General features: G+C 44.5%; 1 protein-coding gene across 4 annotated transcripts in view; it reads left to right on the top strand.

The window, feature by feature from the left end:
- Nucleotides 1-13258, top strand: part of Crnkl1 (crooked neck pre-mRNA splicing factor 1) — a 26379-nt gene continuing 13121 nt past the window's right edge. For 2 of the 4 annotated variants that reach the window (XM_036186274.1, XM_036186273.1), the window contains exons 1-11: nt 3-385; nt 2110-2262; nt 2749-2840; nt 3617-3775; nt 4065-4231; nt 6173-6351; nt 7823-7993; nt 8936-9127; nt 10085-10144; nt 10945-11025; nt 12164-12403. In XM_036186274.1, coding sequence (XP_036042167.1) covers nt 335-385; nt 2110-2262; nt 2749-2840; nt 3617-3775; nt 4065-4231; nt 6173-6351; nt 7823-7993; nt 8936-9127; nt 10085-10144; nt 10945-11025; nt 12164-12403 — 1545 coding nt within the window. In that variant the 5' untranslated portion in view covers nt 3-334. Of the gene's footprint in view, nt 386-2109; nt 2263-2748; nt 2841-3616; nt 3776-4064; nt 4232-6172; nt 6352-7822; nt 7994-8935; nt 9128-10084; nt 10145-10944; nt 11026-12163; nt 12404-13258 lie in introns of all 4 variants that reach the window. The other 2 variants (XM_036186272.1, XM_036186275.1) reach the window with 2 other exon arrangements.

Here is a 13258-nt window from a genome sequence, read left to right on the forward strand (position 1 = left end):
CACTGCTCACAGCTGCACGCATCCCGAAGACACACCTGACTGCGCCCTCGCCTCCCGGGTCCTGCGTCCCAACGGCGCCGCCCGCCATACCCACCTCACCCGCAGCTCCAGCTCGCCGCCCTGATACACAGAGGACGCGCAAACGGTTGCTAACGGAAACGACGCGACGTTTCGCCCGATTCGTGCGGCGGTCAAAGGTCGTCCTGGAGAGTTCCGCTTCCGGTTCCGGGATCTAGTTTGTTGTGGGCCGGCTCTCTGGTGTGAGCTGGTTTTCAAAGCCGGTTTCTGAGGTTCAGGTGTGTGTCGGGGTTGCTCCGGTCCAGCGGCTGCAGACATGGCGGCCTCTACAGCGGCAGGGAAACAGCGGATTCCCAAAGTGGCCAAGGTAGGCAACCGCGAAGGGCCCCAGCACAGCATCTGCGGTGTCGTGCACTGGAGACTTGGGACAGCGAGCTCTGCCCCTGGGTCCAAGAAGACAGGTAGTCGGTGGCGTGGCGCGGGGTCTTGTCACTCCGAGCTCGTCTCGCGGCTGCCAAGCCTTTCTTCCAGGGTGGTGTTTTTGTAATGCGAGTGATCAGTTCGGTTAAGCAAACTCTTAGCTTTGCTAGACTCTGGGGGTCCCCCGTATCCACACACACACGTTCACTAGGGGTAGCACTGCTGGAGTATAACAAGAAAGGCGAAATGGCAACTTTGATAGATGTACCCAGGCACCGTAGACCATGCCGTGGGCAAGAACCAGAGGGGTGTCAGTAAACTTGAAGGTAAACTTTGTGGAAGAAGCTAAAACTTGCAGGCTGAGCGAAAGTTAGACAGTGGAGGGAATGGAAGGAATGGGCTCTGTGAAATGCGTAATTTAAATTAAAAAGTAGATTGTTATATTTCCAACGGTGGCTAATATGTCACCAGTGCTTGACAACTGGCATGTCTTTACATACAGTCTTTCTCTGGTCCGATTCTTCTACGTGGCATTTTTGTTTTAAGACAAGTTCTCATTTCCACACGTAATTATTGTAGAAGTCTAATGTGGTAGCCTTTTTTTTTTTACCATACCGAGTCATAAAAGCCAGGTTATGTATGCTGGCTAGGTTTTATCCACTTGACATAAGCTAGTTATCTAGGAAGAGGAACATCAATTGATAACATTCCATCAGGTCGCTTGTAAGGCATTTTCTTGACTAATGATAGATGTGGAGGTCCCAGCCTTCTCAGGGAATGTCATACCTGGGCAGGTGGTCCTCAGTACGTAAGAAAGCAGGCTGAGCAGTCAGTCCAGTGGGCAGTGTTTCTACATGGCTTCTGTATCAGTTCCTGCCTCGGCTTCCCTTCATGATGGGCTGTGACCCAGTTGTGTAAGCCAAATAAAGTCTTTCTTCCCTGAGTTGCTTAGGTTAATGTTTTCTTTGTTTTGTTTTGTTGGTTGGTGGTTTTGTTTGTTTGGTTTTGGTTTTTGGTTTTTCAAGACAGGGTTTCTCTGTGTAGCTTTGGAGCCTGTCCTGGAACTCGCTCTGTAGACCAGGCTGGCCTCAAATTCACAGAGATCCTCCTGCCTCTGCCTCCTGAGTGCAGGGATTAATGGCGTGCCCCACTGCCACCCAGCTGTTAAGTGTTTTATGCACTTAGGGTCCATCTAAATCTGAACACGTTTGGCTTGGAGCGGCTGTGTTGAGCAACATAGCTGTGTGTGCTCAAGCCGATTCCAGGCTGATGATTAGAACTTAGCAAACTTCAGTTGACTTCAAATGTCATGGAAAACCAGCCTGTCCACTGGGTGGGTTAAAATAAGTAGAGGAATTCTGTAAACAAGTTATAATGCTAGGAAGTAGTGCTCAGTGTACTCTTCGAAAAGGGAAGAATTGATGTCATTTTTGTCACCTTTTTCTCCTGAGATTTTTACCATGGACTCCTGTATTATATAGAAAATGCAGGGTCGTCGTCCCCCTCCCCCCCCCCCATTCTGTCTCATGGAGCATTGAACATGTCATTCAAAGAGTTCATCTTGTCCTCATACTTACGAAGTTCACATCCTGGAAAATGTTCGTGGGTTTTAAAATCTTGTGTGGAGAACACTGCACTACCCGAAACAGAAATGTCTTTTTTTTCCTAAAGGTGAAAAACAAAGCTCCAGCTGAGGTACAGATAACTGCCGAGCAGCTCTTAAGGGAGGCTAAAGAAAGAGAGCTCGAGCTCCTTCCACCCCCGCCTCAGCAGAAGATCACAGACGAAGAAGAGCTAAATGATTACAAACTTCGGAAGAGGAAGGTGAGTCTGTTGGAATGCCCATGCACACCTGTCCACGTCCCCACCCACAGCAGGAGCTAGGGCCGGCAGAGAACTCACAGAGCCTAGGGGACTTGACCTCAGGCTAAGATTTGGGATCACTTAATCCACTAACATTGTGCAAGTTATATGTCAAATTCTGCGAATTACTGAGAACACATGAAGGTAATGGTAAAAATAGTTTTCTTATTAGGAATGAGAGTAGAGTATATTAAAGTACTGGTTAGCGTTATGGGCAACAGCAGAAACTATCAATAATTCTTCCAGTAGTTCATTACGTCTACAGTATTTTGTTGTCTACGTAAACTAGAGAAACATTTGTCATTGTAACCTTCTGTGGTGAGCTTCTTGTTTCTCAGCATCTAGAATATAATGTCTTTTAAAAAGAATGAAATGAGTAACTTTTATTACAAGGCAAAAGGCAAAGTCAGTTTCTCTTTAATATACCACCCCCACCTTGCCTTTCAGACTTTTGAAGATAACATAAGGAAAAACAGGACTGTGATTAGTAACTGGATAAAATACGCACAATGGGAAGAAAGTCTAAAGGAAATTCAAAGGTAAAATTGCCATAAGTGTAATATTTATATATAAAAATACTATAAACTCTCATATGAAAAACTAGGACAAGTAAAGCACAGGACTGTACTGTGTTAGTGCCTTCCAGCTTCTGCTCCATGGCATCTTAAGGTTCTTCTGAGGCTCCTCAGGGCACTCGGAAGGACAGTCATGGAATGTTGCAGGAGGGTCTGTATGGGTCTTGCCGCTAGTACTCTGTAACTAAAGAAGCAGTGTTTTCTCTGGGTTCATATTTCAAAAGCAAAAGTGTTCTGCTGAAATCTGTTGTCAGGATCCAAATGGTGGCCCTCACTTCTCCTGGCCAGCCTCTCTGCACTCCCCCTCATAGCCTGCTCTTCAGTGACCATGTCCTTGCTAGTTCCTGAGCACACCATTGCTCTTTACTGTGACATTTGTTTACTCTCTGCCTTGACCTGTTGGAGGCACCCTTCCCCACCAGCCTTGACTTTTGAACAAACTGCAACTATCTCTTACATTCTCAGTTCTGGAATTCCTCCTACTCAACCTGTTTCTCCAAACATGGCCATTTCTCTCTCTGTATCCTGCAGACCTTGACTATAATGTTTGTGACATTATGAAGTAATTGCATGCTTCTCTCGTAAGATTATACAGTAACTTAGTTTTTCTCTTTCTATGACCAGAACTTGACTCATGATAGATAGCCAGCAAAACAGTAGGGTGTTGCAGCTAGTTTGAAGTGACCACTGCATATCTTATAGGTCCTGCTTTTGATGCTCTCCATATCTTATTTCTTCAGGGCTCGATCCATATACGAGCGTGCCTTAGATGTAGACTATCGGAACATTACACTCTGGCTGAAATATGCAGAAATGGAAATGAAGAACCGCCAGGTCAACCATGCCCGAAATATCTGGGACCGAGCCATAACAACTCTGCCCCGAGTCAACCAGTTCTGGTAAGCCTCTGGCTGTACAAAGCAGCCTTTCGTGACTTAGGAAAGTACCACTTGCTGTGTATTGGTTTTATTTGCAGTTATAATAATTTTATATATTGAACTTTACATTCTACTTTAACTTAAAATACACTGTTTTTTAATGTCACATAATCTGTGAGTCATAATCCTAAATGGTCCATAGCTATGTAATTAAAGCTTAAATGTAACAAAGCATTGGAAATGTCGAAGATCACTTTTTTCCCTAAGTCATTTTGACCACAGCAGGCATCTTTGGATGATTCTGTATCAGGTACAAGTACACATACATGGAGGAGATGTTGGGCAATGTCGCTGGTGCCCGTCAGGTGTTTGAGCGCTGGATGGAATGGCAGCCTGAAGAGCAGGCCTGGCACTCCTACATCAACTTTGAGCTGAGATACAAAGAGGTGGAGCGGGCCCGTACCATTTATGAACGCTATATCCTTTGAATGAGGTATAAATGGTATGTTGTTGTCATGGGTGTCTACCTCCCAAAAAGATATCATGGTCGAGACATGTAGCTAGTAAGGTGACACTGAAGGTCAGGAAGGCAGATTCCATCACTTTCACATTTTTTATAGGGATAGAAATTGTTCAAATAAAAATTAGTGGTCTGGGTGATTTGAGTCTTTTCAATGATACGGGTTCATTTTTGTTTTTTACACTAAATCCTGGCTGCCAGAACCAGAGGTCTGTGTTAAACATTAGCACTAGCTGTGACTCCAGAGTCATTTAGTTCCTTGAGCCTTGTGTCCTTTCTATGCCAGAAAAATGAAAACTAAACATGGTGCAGCTAAGTGTGTGCTCACTGATAGGGCCCTTGCCTGGCATATTTCGAGTTTAGGCCTGTGCACTGTAGAAGATAGAGCAGCCAGCTGTGACAGGCTGATGTCACCAACTAGAATAGATGATGGGGTTTGGGAAAGCACTCTTAGAAGTGGCTCTGATCCTCATCACCTGGAGGCACCTTGTTTGCAAGTCAATACACTTGTCAAAATGTATGTGGAACCCCCAGATTGATAATTGCTATGCTTTAGCAGCCATTTGTAAACATGTATAAGACAGTGAACAGTTTGTGTCCCTCAGCATGCAGTTCCTAGCTGAAGTCCATTTCAGGTGGGGGTGGGGGGTGATGCCCGAGTATAAAGGTAGGAGGGGCCCATTCTGTGTCCATAAGGAGCTTCTCCCTCTCTGAAGCCAGTAGCATCAGGTTCTGACACTGGTAGTGGAATAGCCTGAGGCTAGTTGCTTGATGCTCATATGAGTCTTAGTTGATCAGTGCTTGGTGCACAAGCATGAAGACCTGTGTTCGGATCCCTAGCCCCCACATAAAAAGCTGGGCTCAGTAGCCCGTATCTGTAATCCCAGTACTGGGGAGGTGGAGGCAGGAGGATTGATGGGGCTGTTAGGCCAGTCGGTTTGGTTGAATAGGTAAGCTCCAGATTCAGTGAGAGGCCCTGTCTCAAAAAATAAGGTAGAGAGCAAGAGTCCTTGTTTGACAGTGGTTTCACAGGCCTTGAGGAGCACTTGGTTTGTAGCAGATGGTAGTTAGTTTAAGCACTTGATACTGCCAGTACTCGGGAAACCTGCAGTGCAGCCACTGTTCCATCGCCTAGGTGAGGAAACGGAGGCACGAATGACAAGTAACCTGACTAGGGTCTCAGGTGGTGATGTAGGTGTATCTGATCCAGGAAGTCAGCCTCCGAACTATCAGTTCTCCTAATATCTTTGGTACAGCTGACTGGAAAGTATCATCTTTCTCAAGGAAGGCTGATGTGCCTGCTAATTAAATGGCAAGTGAAAAGGTTCTCTTTAGCTTTGGCTAGCAGCTTTCTTTGTGGCAGACTACTCGACTCACTGTGGGTAGACCGCTGTTACTGAGCATTTAATGAACTAGGTGCTTTTTATTGGCCATGTTCTTTTGACCAGAAAGTGCTAAGTTTCATGAGCACTTCCTCTTATAAAGGCAGCAGTGATGGGTGAGGTTGGTACTGGTCCCCTTTCACACCCTGGCAAACAGAGTCAGATGACTTGTCGGAGATCCCGTGGCTGATAACCAGGTTGAGGATTATCTTTGGTTTCAGCCAGCTGTGTGAACCCACTGCTGAGTCAGCACTAGAGGCAGATCAGAGTGAGAAATGTGGCCCTGACCTCAGGCTGTAGGTTAGTGGTTAGGCTCCTCGGTATGTGCGTCGTCACCTCTCATTGTCTTGAATTGTTGGGGTTTGGGAGGTTAGTGTGGTACCGGCCTGTTGTTTGGGCACAGAGCCTGTCGGTGCTGTGCAGGCGCTCTCCGGTAAGGCACCCCCCCCCCCCCCCCCGACTCTGTTGTGGGTTTAGCTGGGCTCTCTTGCAGCTCTTTCCTTGACTAGCCTGCACTTGTGCTTGTGCACCCTGCTGTGAAGAACTGGATCAAGTATGCCCGATTCGAGGAGAAGCACGCTTGCTTTGCTCATGCACGGAAAGTCTACGAGAGAGCAGTGGAGTTCTTTGGAGATGAGCATATGGACGAACACCTGTATGTGGCCTTTGCTAAATTTGAGGAAAATCAGAAAGAAGTAAGTGCACGATGAGTTCATTTCTGTTTTATCCATAGAGAAAATGTTTTGTAGAAACAAAAACATAATTTCATACAGAACAGCATGCATGTATTGCTGAGCTATAGATTGGAGCTGAGTGGCTATGTATGCTAACTGTATATCAGTATACTGGTTCAAGGGCTTTATAGATAATAAGCTAGGGAGGCAAAGAATCAGTGCCCTAAACTGTGATGGTGCTGTGTTCCCCAATATATTGTGCACCCTAATAAATTTATCTGGGGTCAGAGAACAGACAGCCACTAGATACAGAGCCAAAAATGGTGGCTAGAAAATGGGTCAGAGCAAGTCATAGCAGAAGCTGGGTGGTGGTGGTGCATGCCTTTAATCCCAGCACTTGGGAGGCAGAGCTAGGTAGATCTCTGTGTGTTCAAGGATACAGCCAGCATGGAGACACATGCCTTTAATTCCAGAGAGTAACGGCAGAAAGAGAAAGAGATATAAGGCATGAAGATCAGAAACTAGAAGTATTTTGACTGGTTAAGCTTTTAGGCTTTGGAGCAACACAGTTCAGCTGAGATTCATGTGGATGAGGACTCAGAAGCTTCCAGCCTGAGGAAATAAGATCAGCTAAGGAACTGGAGAGGTGAGGTAGCTGTGGCTTGTTCTGTGTCTCTGATCTTCCAGCATTCACCCCAATAACTGGCCTCAGGTTTGATTTTATTAATAAGTACCTTTAAGATTCCTGCTACACTCAACCAGAGGAAACAGTATGGAATGGGAACACAGATTGCCTCACAGATAAGCCAGTTCCTTTCTTCCTCAGAATACACAGGAAATGATAGAATTGGAGGGTCAGATTCTCTCCAAGAGGCAAGAATTAGAGGGTTTTAAGTGGGACAGTGACTGGATTATAATTATTGAGCTTCTGGTTAGTTCATGGAGGTATTCTGGAGCAGGGTAGGGGCATAGCAAGAGTAGAACCAGGGGAGAGCTGAGGATAAAGCTCATCTGGAGAGTACTTGTGAGCATGGGTGAAGCTCTGGGTTTGATCACCAGTAAGAAGGAGGCAGGTGATAAAACCAGAGTGTACAATAAGGAGGTTTTGGAATGTTCTCAGTTAGAAATGGAGGTAGTCAGCAACAAGGTAGAGGAGAAAGGCAGTAGTGAAGAAATGAAAATAGCAGCACTTGATGGAAGAATCGGTGAAGGAAAGGAGAACTGGAGAGGAGGAACCAAGGCAGACTTGTGGGGCTTTGGGTGTGAGCAGGTGTGCCATGGTGGTGTTGCCTACCAGCCTGGGAAGGGACCAAGATGAGTGAGAAGAAAATAGCTCAGTTTTGAGACAGTATTAAATGTGTAACAGTTTAGCATTAGACCTTTCTGATAGAGGCCCCAAAATTTAATTTACAAGTAGTAGGTTGTAGATATTCTCAGGGTGTGGCTAAAATGAGATTATGTTTTAGATGATAATCTTCCTATCTGCTTTTAGTTTGAAAGGGTACGAGTTATCTACAAATATGCCCTGGATAGAATTTCAAAACAAGAGGCCCAAGAACTCTTTAAAAACTATACCATCTTTGAGAAGAAGTTTGGTGACCGGAGGGGTATTGAAGATATCATCGTGAGCAAACGGAGATTCCAGTATGAAGAAGAAGTGAAGGTGGGCTGCTGTACATGGCTAGTGTTGTCAGAGCTCTCGGATAACATTGGGTTGTGGCTAGTGATTGTGTCTGATAGACTAGGCAGCTATTTCAGGCAAAGGGGAATAAATGTGGCATAAAGAAAAGAGAGTAAGCCATACTTGGATTTGCTATGCCATTCCTTTGTGGGAAGTCCTTTAATTGACAGCAAGCTGAACTAATGTGGAACTGGGCAGGATGGATCATACCTTTAATCCCAGCACTTGGGAGATAGAGGCAGAAAAAATGTTAGTTCAAGGCCAGCCTAGGTTTCATATCAAGTCCATGGCTCAAAAGATATGTGACATCTTTTTTTTTTTTTTTTCCCCAGAGCTGAAGACCAAACCCCTCTCTCAGTGTTCTTTTATCTTTGCTTAGTCAGGTTGAGGTAGCTCCTAACAAAGAACCAAGTCTGGTGTTAAATGAAGTGGTAGGTTGGTAAGATGTGTTCATAATAAATTACTGTTTATTTGAGAAGGTGTTTCCTGAATTAGAGTCTGATATAAACCCATTGCAATTTCATTATCAACATAATGATATACAGTCACATGTAAAAAATACATTTATACAAGCTAGAAGCTGTGTATAGTGGCTCAAGCCTGTAGGCCCAGGACTGGCCAAGGCAAGATAATTATGAGTTCAAGGCCAGCTTATGCTATGGAATGAGACCTTGTCTCAGAAACAAAGAAAAAAATGGAATGTCATTACCAAGCTGTAGAGGAAAGAGGCTTTGCTTGGAGGTGCCAGCCAGTGCCCTTTACAGTCCTGTACAGTTTCAGGGATGGTGTTCCAAACATGACATAATGGGGAAAACTAAGGGAATAAAAGCTAAAAAAGAGCAAGTTTGGTGTCTCCTTATAGTTCTGATAGCCTGTCAAGTCTAGCTCTTGGTTCTGTTTTTATAGTTAAGCTGTTTTTTCTAGGCTAATCCACACAATTATGATGCGTGGTTTGATTACTTACGATTGGTGGAAAGTGACGCAGAAGCTGACACTGTGCGGGAAGTCTACGAGAGGGCCATTGCCAACGTGCCGCCCATCCAGGAGAAGAGGCACTGGAAGCGCTACATCTATCTCTGGATCAACTATGCACTCTATGAAGAGCTGGAAGCCAAGGTGAGAGGGTGGGCTGTGGGTCAGCCACGAATGCCTTCCTCACCCCCGTCTCATGGTGCTGGGTAGTAACTGATAGTTGCAGTCTTTGAGACAGACTTAGTTTAAATTCTCTTAGGACTCTGTCCACCATGTCCACCGTTGAAACTGTGTGCCTGTTGAAGCATGGTGTTTTGTTTTAAAGCTCCCGGGCACACTTAGATAGATCCCGTTTAAAACTGGAAACAATGGCCGATGAAGTACTTTAATCACACACAGTTGCCTAGTGATGGGTTTTGTCACCAAGAAGGGTCGTGGCCAGAGTGTGCACTTTTGCTTTTGATAAAAATCAAGTGGCATTTCTGGGTTATGTGTAAGTTAATAGGTAAAGACTACCCTCTGTTGATTTGAGATCATAAGGTCTTTCTTTCTGCTGTCAGGCCTTTCTACAAAGACAAATCCAGACTTTGATGGCCACATTTTTTTTTTCAAGATTTATTTATTTGTTATGTATACAGAAGAGGGCGCCAGATCTCATTACAGATGGTTGTGAGCCACCATGTGGTTGCTGGGAATTGAACTCAGGACCTCTGGAAGAACAGCCAGTGCTCTTAACCTCTGAGCCATCTCTCCAGCCCAATAGCCACATTTTTGTTCTTAAACCAGAGTTTGATAATCAAAGGTAATTGTGGACGGTGGTGGTGCACGCCTTTAATCCCAGCACTCAGAAGGCAGAGCCAAGCCAATCTCTGTGAGTTTTGGTGCTCCAGGACTGGCACCAAAAACTACACAGAGAAACCCAATCTTGAAAAAAACTTCAAAAAAAAAAGAGTAACTGCTATTTTTGATCATAAATGAAATCAATATTTAAAAATAGCTCTTGAGAAATGGGGGAGTGTCTGTTTCTACTAGTAGTCATGAAGTTAACTAGTAAAGTAAGTGTTAACATAATCTTTAAAAACTATTTTAATCTTAATGCAGGATCCTGAGAGGACAAGACAGGTATATCAAGCGTCTTTGGAACTAATTCCTCACAAAAAGGTACACTTGCTGGATCAAAATCCTGTTTTATTACTTGTAAAATCGTGTGTATCAATTGAACACTTAAGTGAGTGGCACCATGAGAATCAAAAAAGATAGTCTTTGCCTGAGGAAACACCCTACTGTCTAGTTCATAGAGCAGCCTGTATTGTGACAAGTAAGTAATGCAGTGTAGAAATTCAGAGGCAGACTGGAAGGAAAGAGACAGCACATGCGTGAGAGACTCCAAATGGGTCTTTGATAATGGAGCGTGCTTATGTGGTTGAACATGTGGCTTCTTTCTTTGGAGATGTTAAAATGTTGCTCTACCACATTTCCCACCAAGAGAAACAAAGCTCTGCTTTAGAAGTGGTGAGTTGTTCTTTGGATGTTCTACCAATTTACAAGGATCCCACAAAACATTCTAAGTAGAGGCTGCAATGCCATGAAGTATATAATACAGTTCAGTCTAGGTGGTCATGGGGGGGTGTGCGTATATAAATTTTATTACACTTTTATTTGTGGGGGGAGGGCTGTGCATGTGCCATAGTACACATGTGGAAGTCAGAAGACAGCTTGGGAAGTTGGTTCTGTCCACCATGTGGGTCCTGGAGATTAAACACAAGGGTCAAGCCTGACAGCTGGTGCCATCATTCACTGAGCCCTTTCACCGGCCTCTTGGTATATTTTTAACTGTTGATAAATGCCCTCTTTGCTTACAAACAAAATTCATCCCTCCTCACCCTGAAATCTTACCAGTGGCCTTTGGTTAATTTAAATGAGCCTCTTAAACCAGCTCTTTTTGTGCTTTTGTTTTGTAGTTCACATTTGCCAAAATGTGGTTATATTATGCACAGTTTGAAATACGACAGAAAAATCTGCCATTTGCCAGAAGAGCTTTGGTAAGTAAAGGAGCAGCACGTTCACTGTCTTAGGAGAAGGTGGTTAAGATCTTCATGCTTACAATTGGAATGGTTCCTGTTGAAGAAAAGCAACACACACCAGTAAGGCCAGCCTTGCTTGGGCTCCGTAGCAAGACCTTGTCTTTAAAAATAAATAAGGGGTGGGTGGCAACAGAAATGTATCTTTTATAGCCCGGGACAGGTTAGAAAGCTCATAGATAGTGCTTTGAGAGTAAGTGACTACTGCGTGCTATTCTAAGTGGGACATAAACCAAACCCTTCCCCCTCCCTGCAAGGCTTGAGGAAGAATAGGAACAGGGTGGTGGGAGGAGTGTAACGCGTGTCTTCTGGACATTGCGTGGCTGTTACACTCACACTCAACAGCAGCATCAGTGGCCTGCAGGTTTGCCCCCATGAAGCCATCCAGCATGAAGAGGGAGGGGCTCATGAGACTCCACCTCCAGCTGGAGAGTCATTGGCAGCTGGTGGCTGCTGAGGGGAAGCAGTCATTTGTCTTCAAGGGTGTAGCCACTGAAAGGTTGCCCACGCTTCATGCATCAAAACTAACGACTTAGTGTGAGAGGAAGGTGGGCAGAGCATGGAGGGGAGTGGGCAAGGGGAATTGGGGGTGGGTATGATCAAGATATATTGTATATGTGTATGAAACTGTCAAGAGAAACAAACAAAAATAGTAATGCTTTAATTGTAAACATTCTATTTCAACACTGGAAATATCTATAGCTACCAGTTACTAGACCTGTCCCCAGGTTAGTAGCCTGATCTTGTGCAAAATTTTTGAAATATACCTTCCTCATAATTTGTCATAAAATGTCTCAGGATAAAATACTGTGTATACACAATTTTCCGTCTGAACTATTTGCTTCCTGTGGGTAGTATGTCAGGTTTGATTACCTTTTTATTTAAAGGAAGTTTGTATGCTTAACACCATATTTTCTAGGGGATCCTGAAGGGTCTAAAATCCAATAGTTGTGTAATTCTGCAATATTGCCAGTGGCTGACCAGGCTCCATGTCATCTGCCATGCTCGACTCCAGCAGAAGAGAGCTTCTAGGACAGATTGACAGTGACTAAAATTGAGCCCTAAGTATAGCAATCCTCTTGGCCATTTTATTCCTCAGGGGACTTCCATAGGCAAATGTCCAAAGAACAAGTTATTCAAAGGTTATATCGAACTGGAACTACAGCTTCGAGAATTTGACAGATGCCGGAAGCTTTATGAAAAGTTCTTGGAATTTGGACCTGAAAATTGTACCTCATGGATTAAGTTTGCAGAATTAGAGACAATCCTTGGCGATATCGATAGAGCCCGGGCAATCTATGAATTAGCCATCAGCCAGCCACGCTTAGACATGCCAGAGGTGAGGATCCCAAGTTGGATATATTTTAAATACTTCTCAAGTATTCCTCCTATGACCCAACTAACCTATAGACTTTTCCACTGATAGGAGTCTTCTGGTTGTTGAATAGGAAAGTGGGCTGGGGGAATGTCTGCAGCAACTCCCACACAGCTAACAGGAAAGGTTAAAGGGATGAGAAGGAGAAGGTAAAGAAACAGCTGTGGTCTCCTCTCCCCGCCCCCGCCCCCAAATCTGGAACACAGGAAATGGGGGTGGAGTACTGGCCCGCCTTCAGTAGTTAAGCCACAAGGTGGCACTGAACCGTAGCTAGGACTGATTGGAGTCTCCCAGGAGCCACAGAAGTGTCCAAGCCTCTGGTCAGTCTTGTACTAACATGGCCCTGCGTCAGAGCAGAGCTTGCTGGACTACTGCAGCACCTGTGGCCTCCGTTCCTCCACTAGACTGTCAGCTCCAGTGCCCGGGCCTTATGTCTGTGGTGGGCAGGTTTTTTAACTCAAATGACAATAAATTGGCCCTGAGGATAGGAATCTGGCTTATTTTCTCCCTAAAAGGGAACTGCATGTAACAAGATCAGGAAAGTACCTGGAATTCTTGACAGATTTTGGTTGTGTTGAACATTTGAATAACTCCAAAAGAAATGTAAAACTAAATCCAAAGCCTTTTTTTTCTCTTCAGTTCTAATCACATTTTAGCAAGCTTGTAAATGCTGTATTATTTCATCCACATAGTTTCTTTGTTTTTTGTTTTTTCTCCATTTTTCGAGATAGAGTTTCTCTATGTAGCTTTGTGCCTTTCCTGGAACTCACTCTGTAGCCCAGGTTGGCCTCGAACTCACAGAAATCGGCCTGCCTCTGC

This window comes from Onychomys torridus, chromosome 4, assembly GCF_903995425.1.
Source record: "Onychomys torridus chromosome 4, mOncTor1.1, whole genome shotgun sequence".
Taxonomy (NCBI): Eukaryota; Metazoa; Chordata; class Mammalia; order Rodentia; family Cricetidae; genus Onychomys; species Onychomys torridus.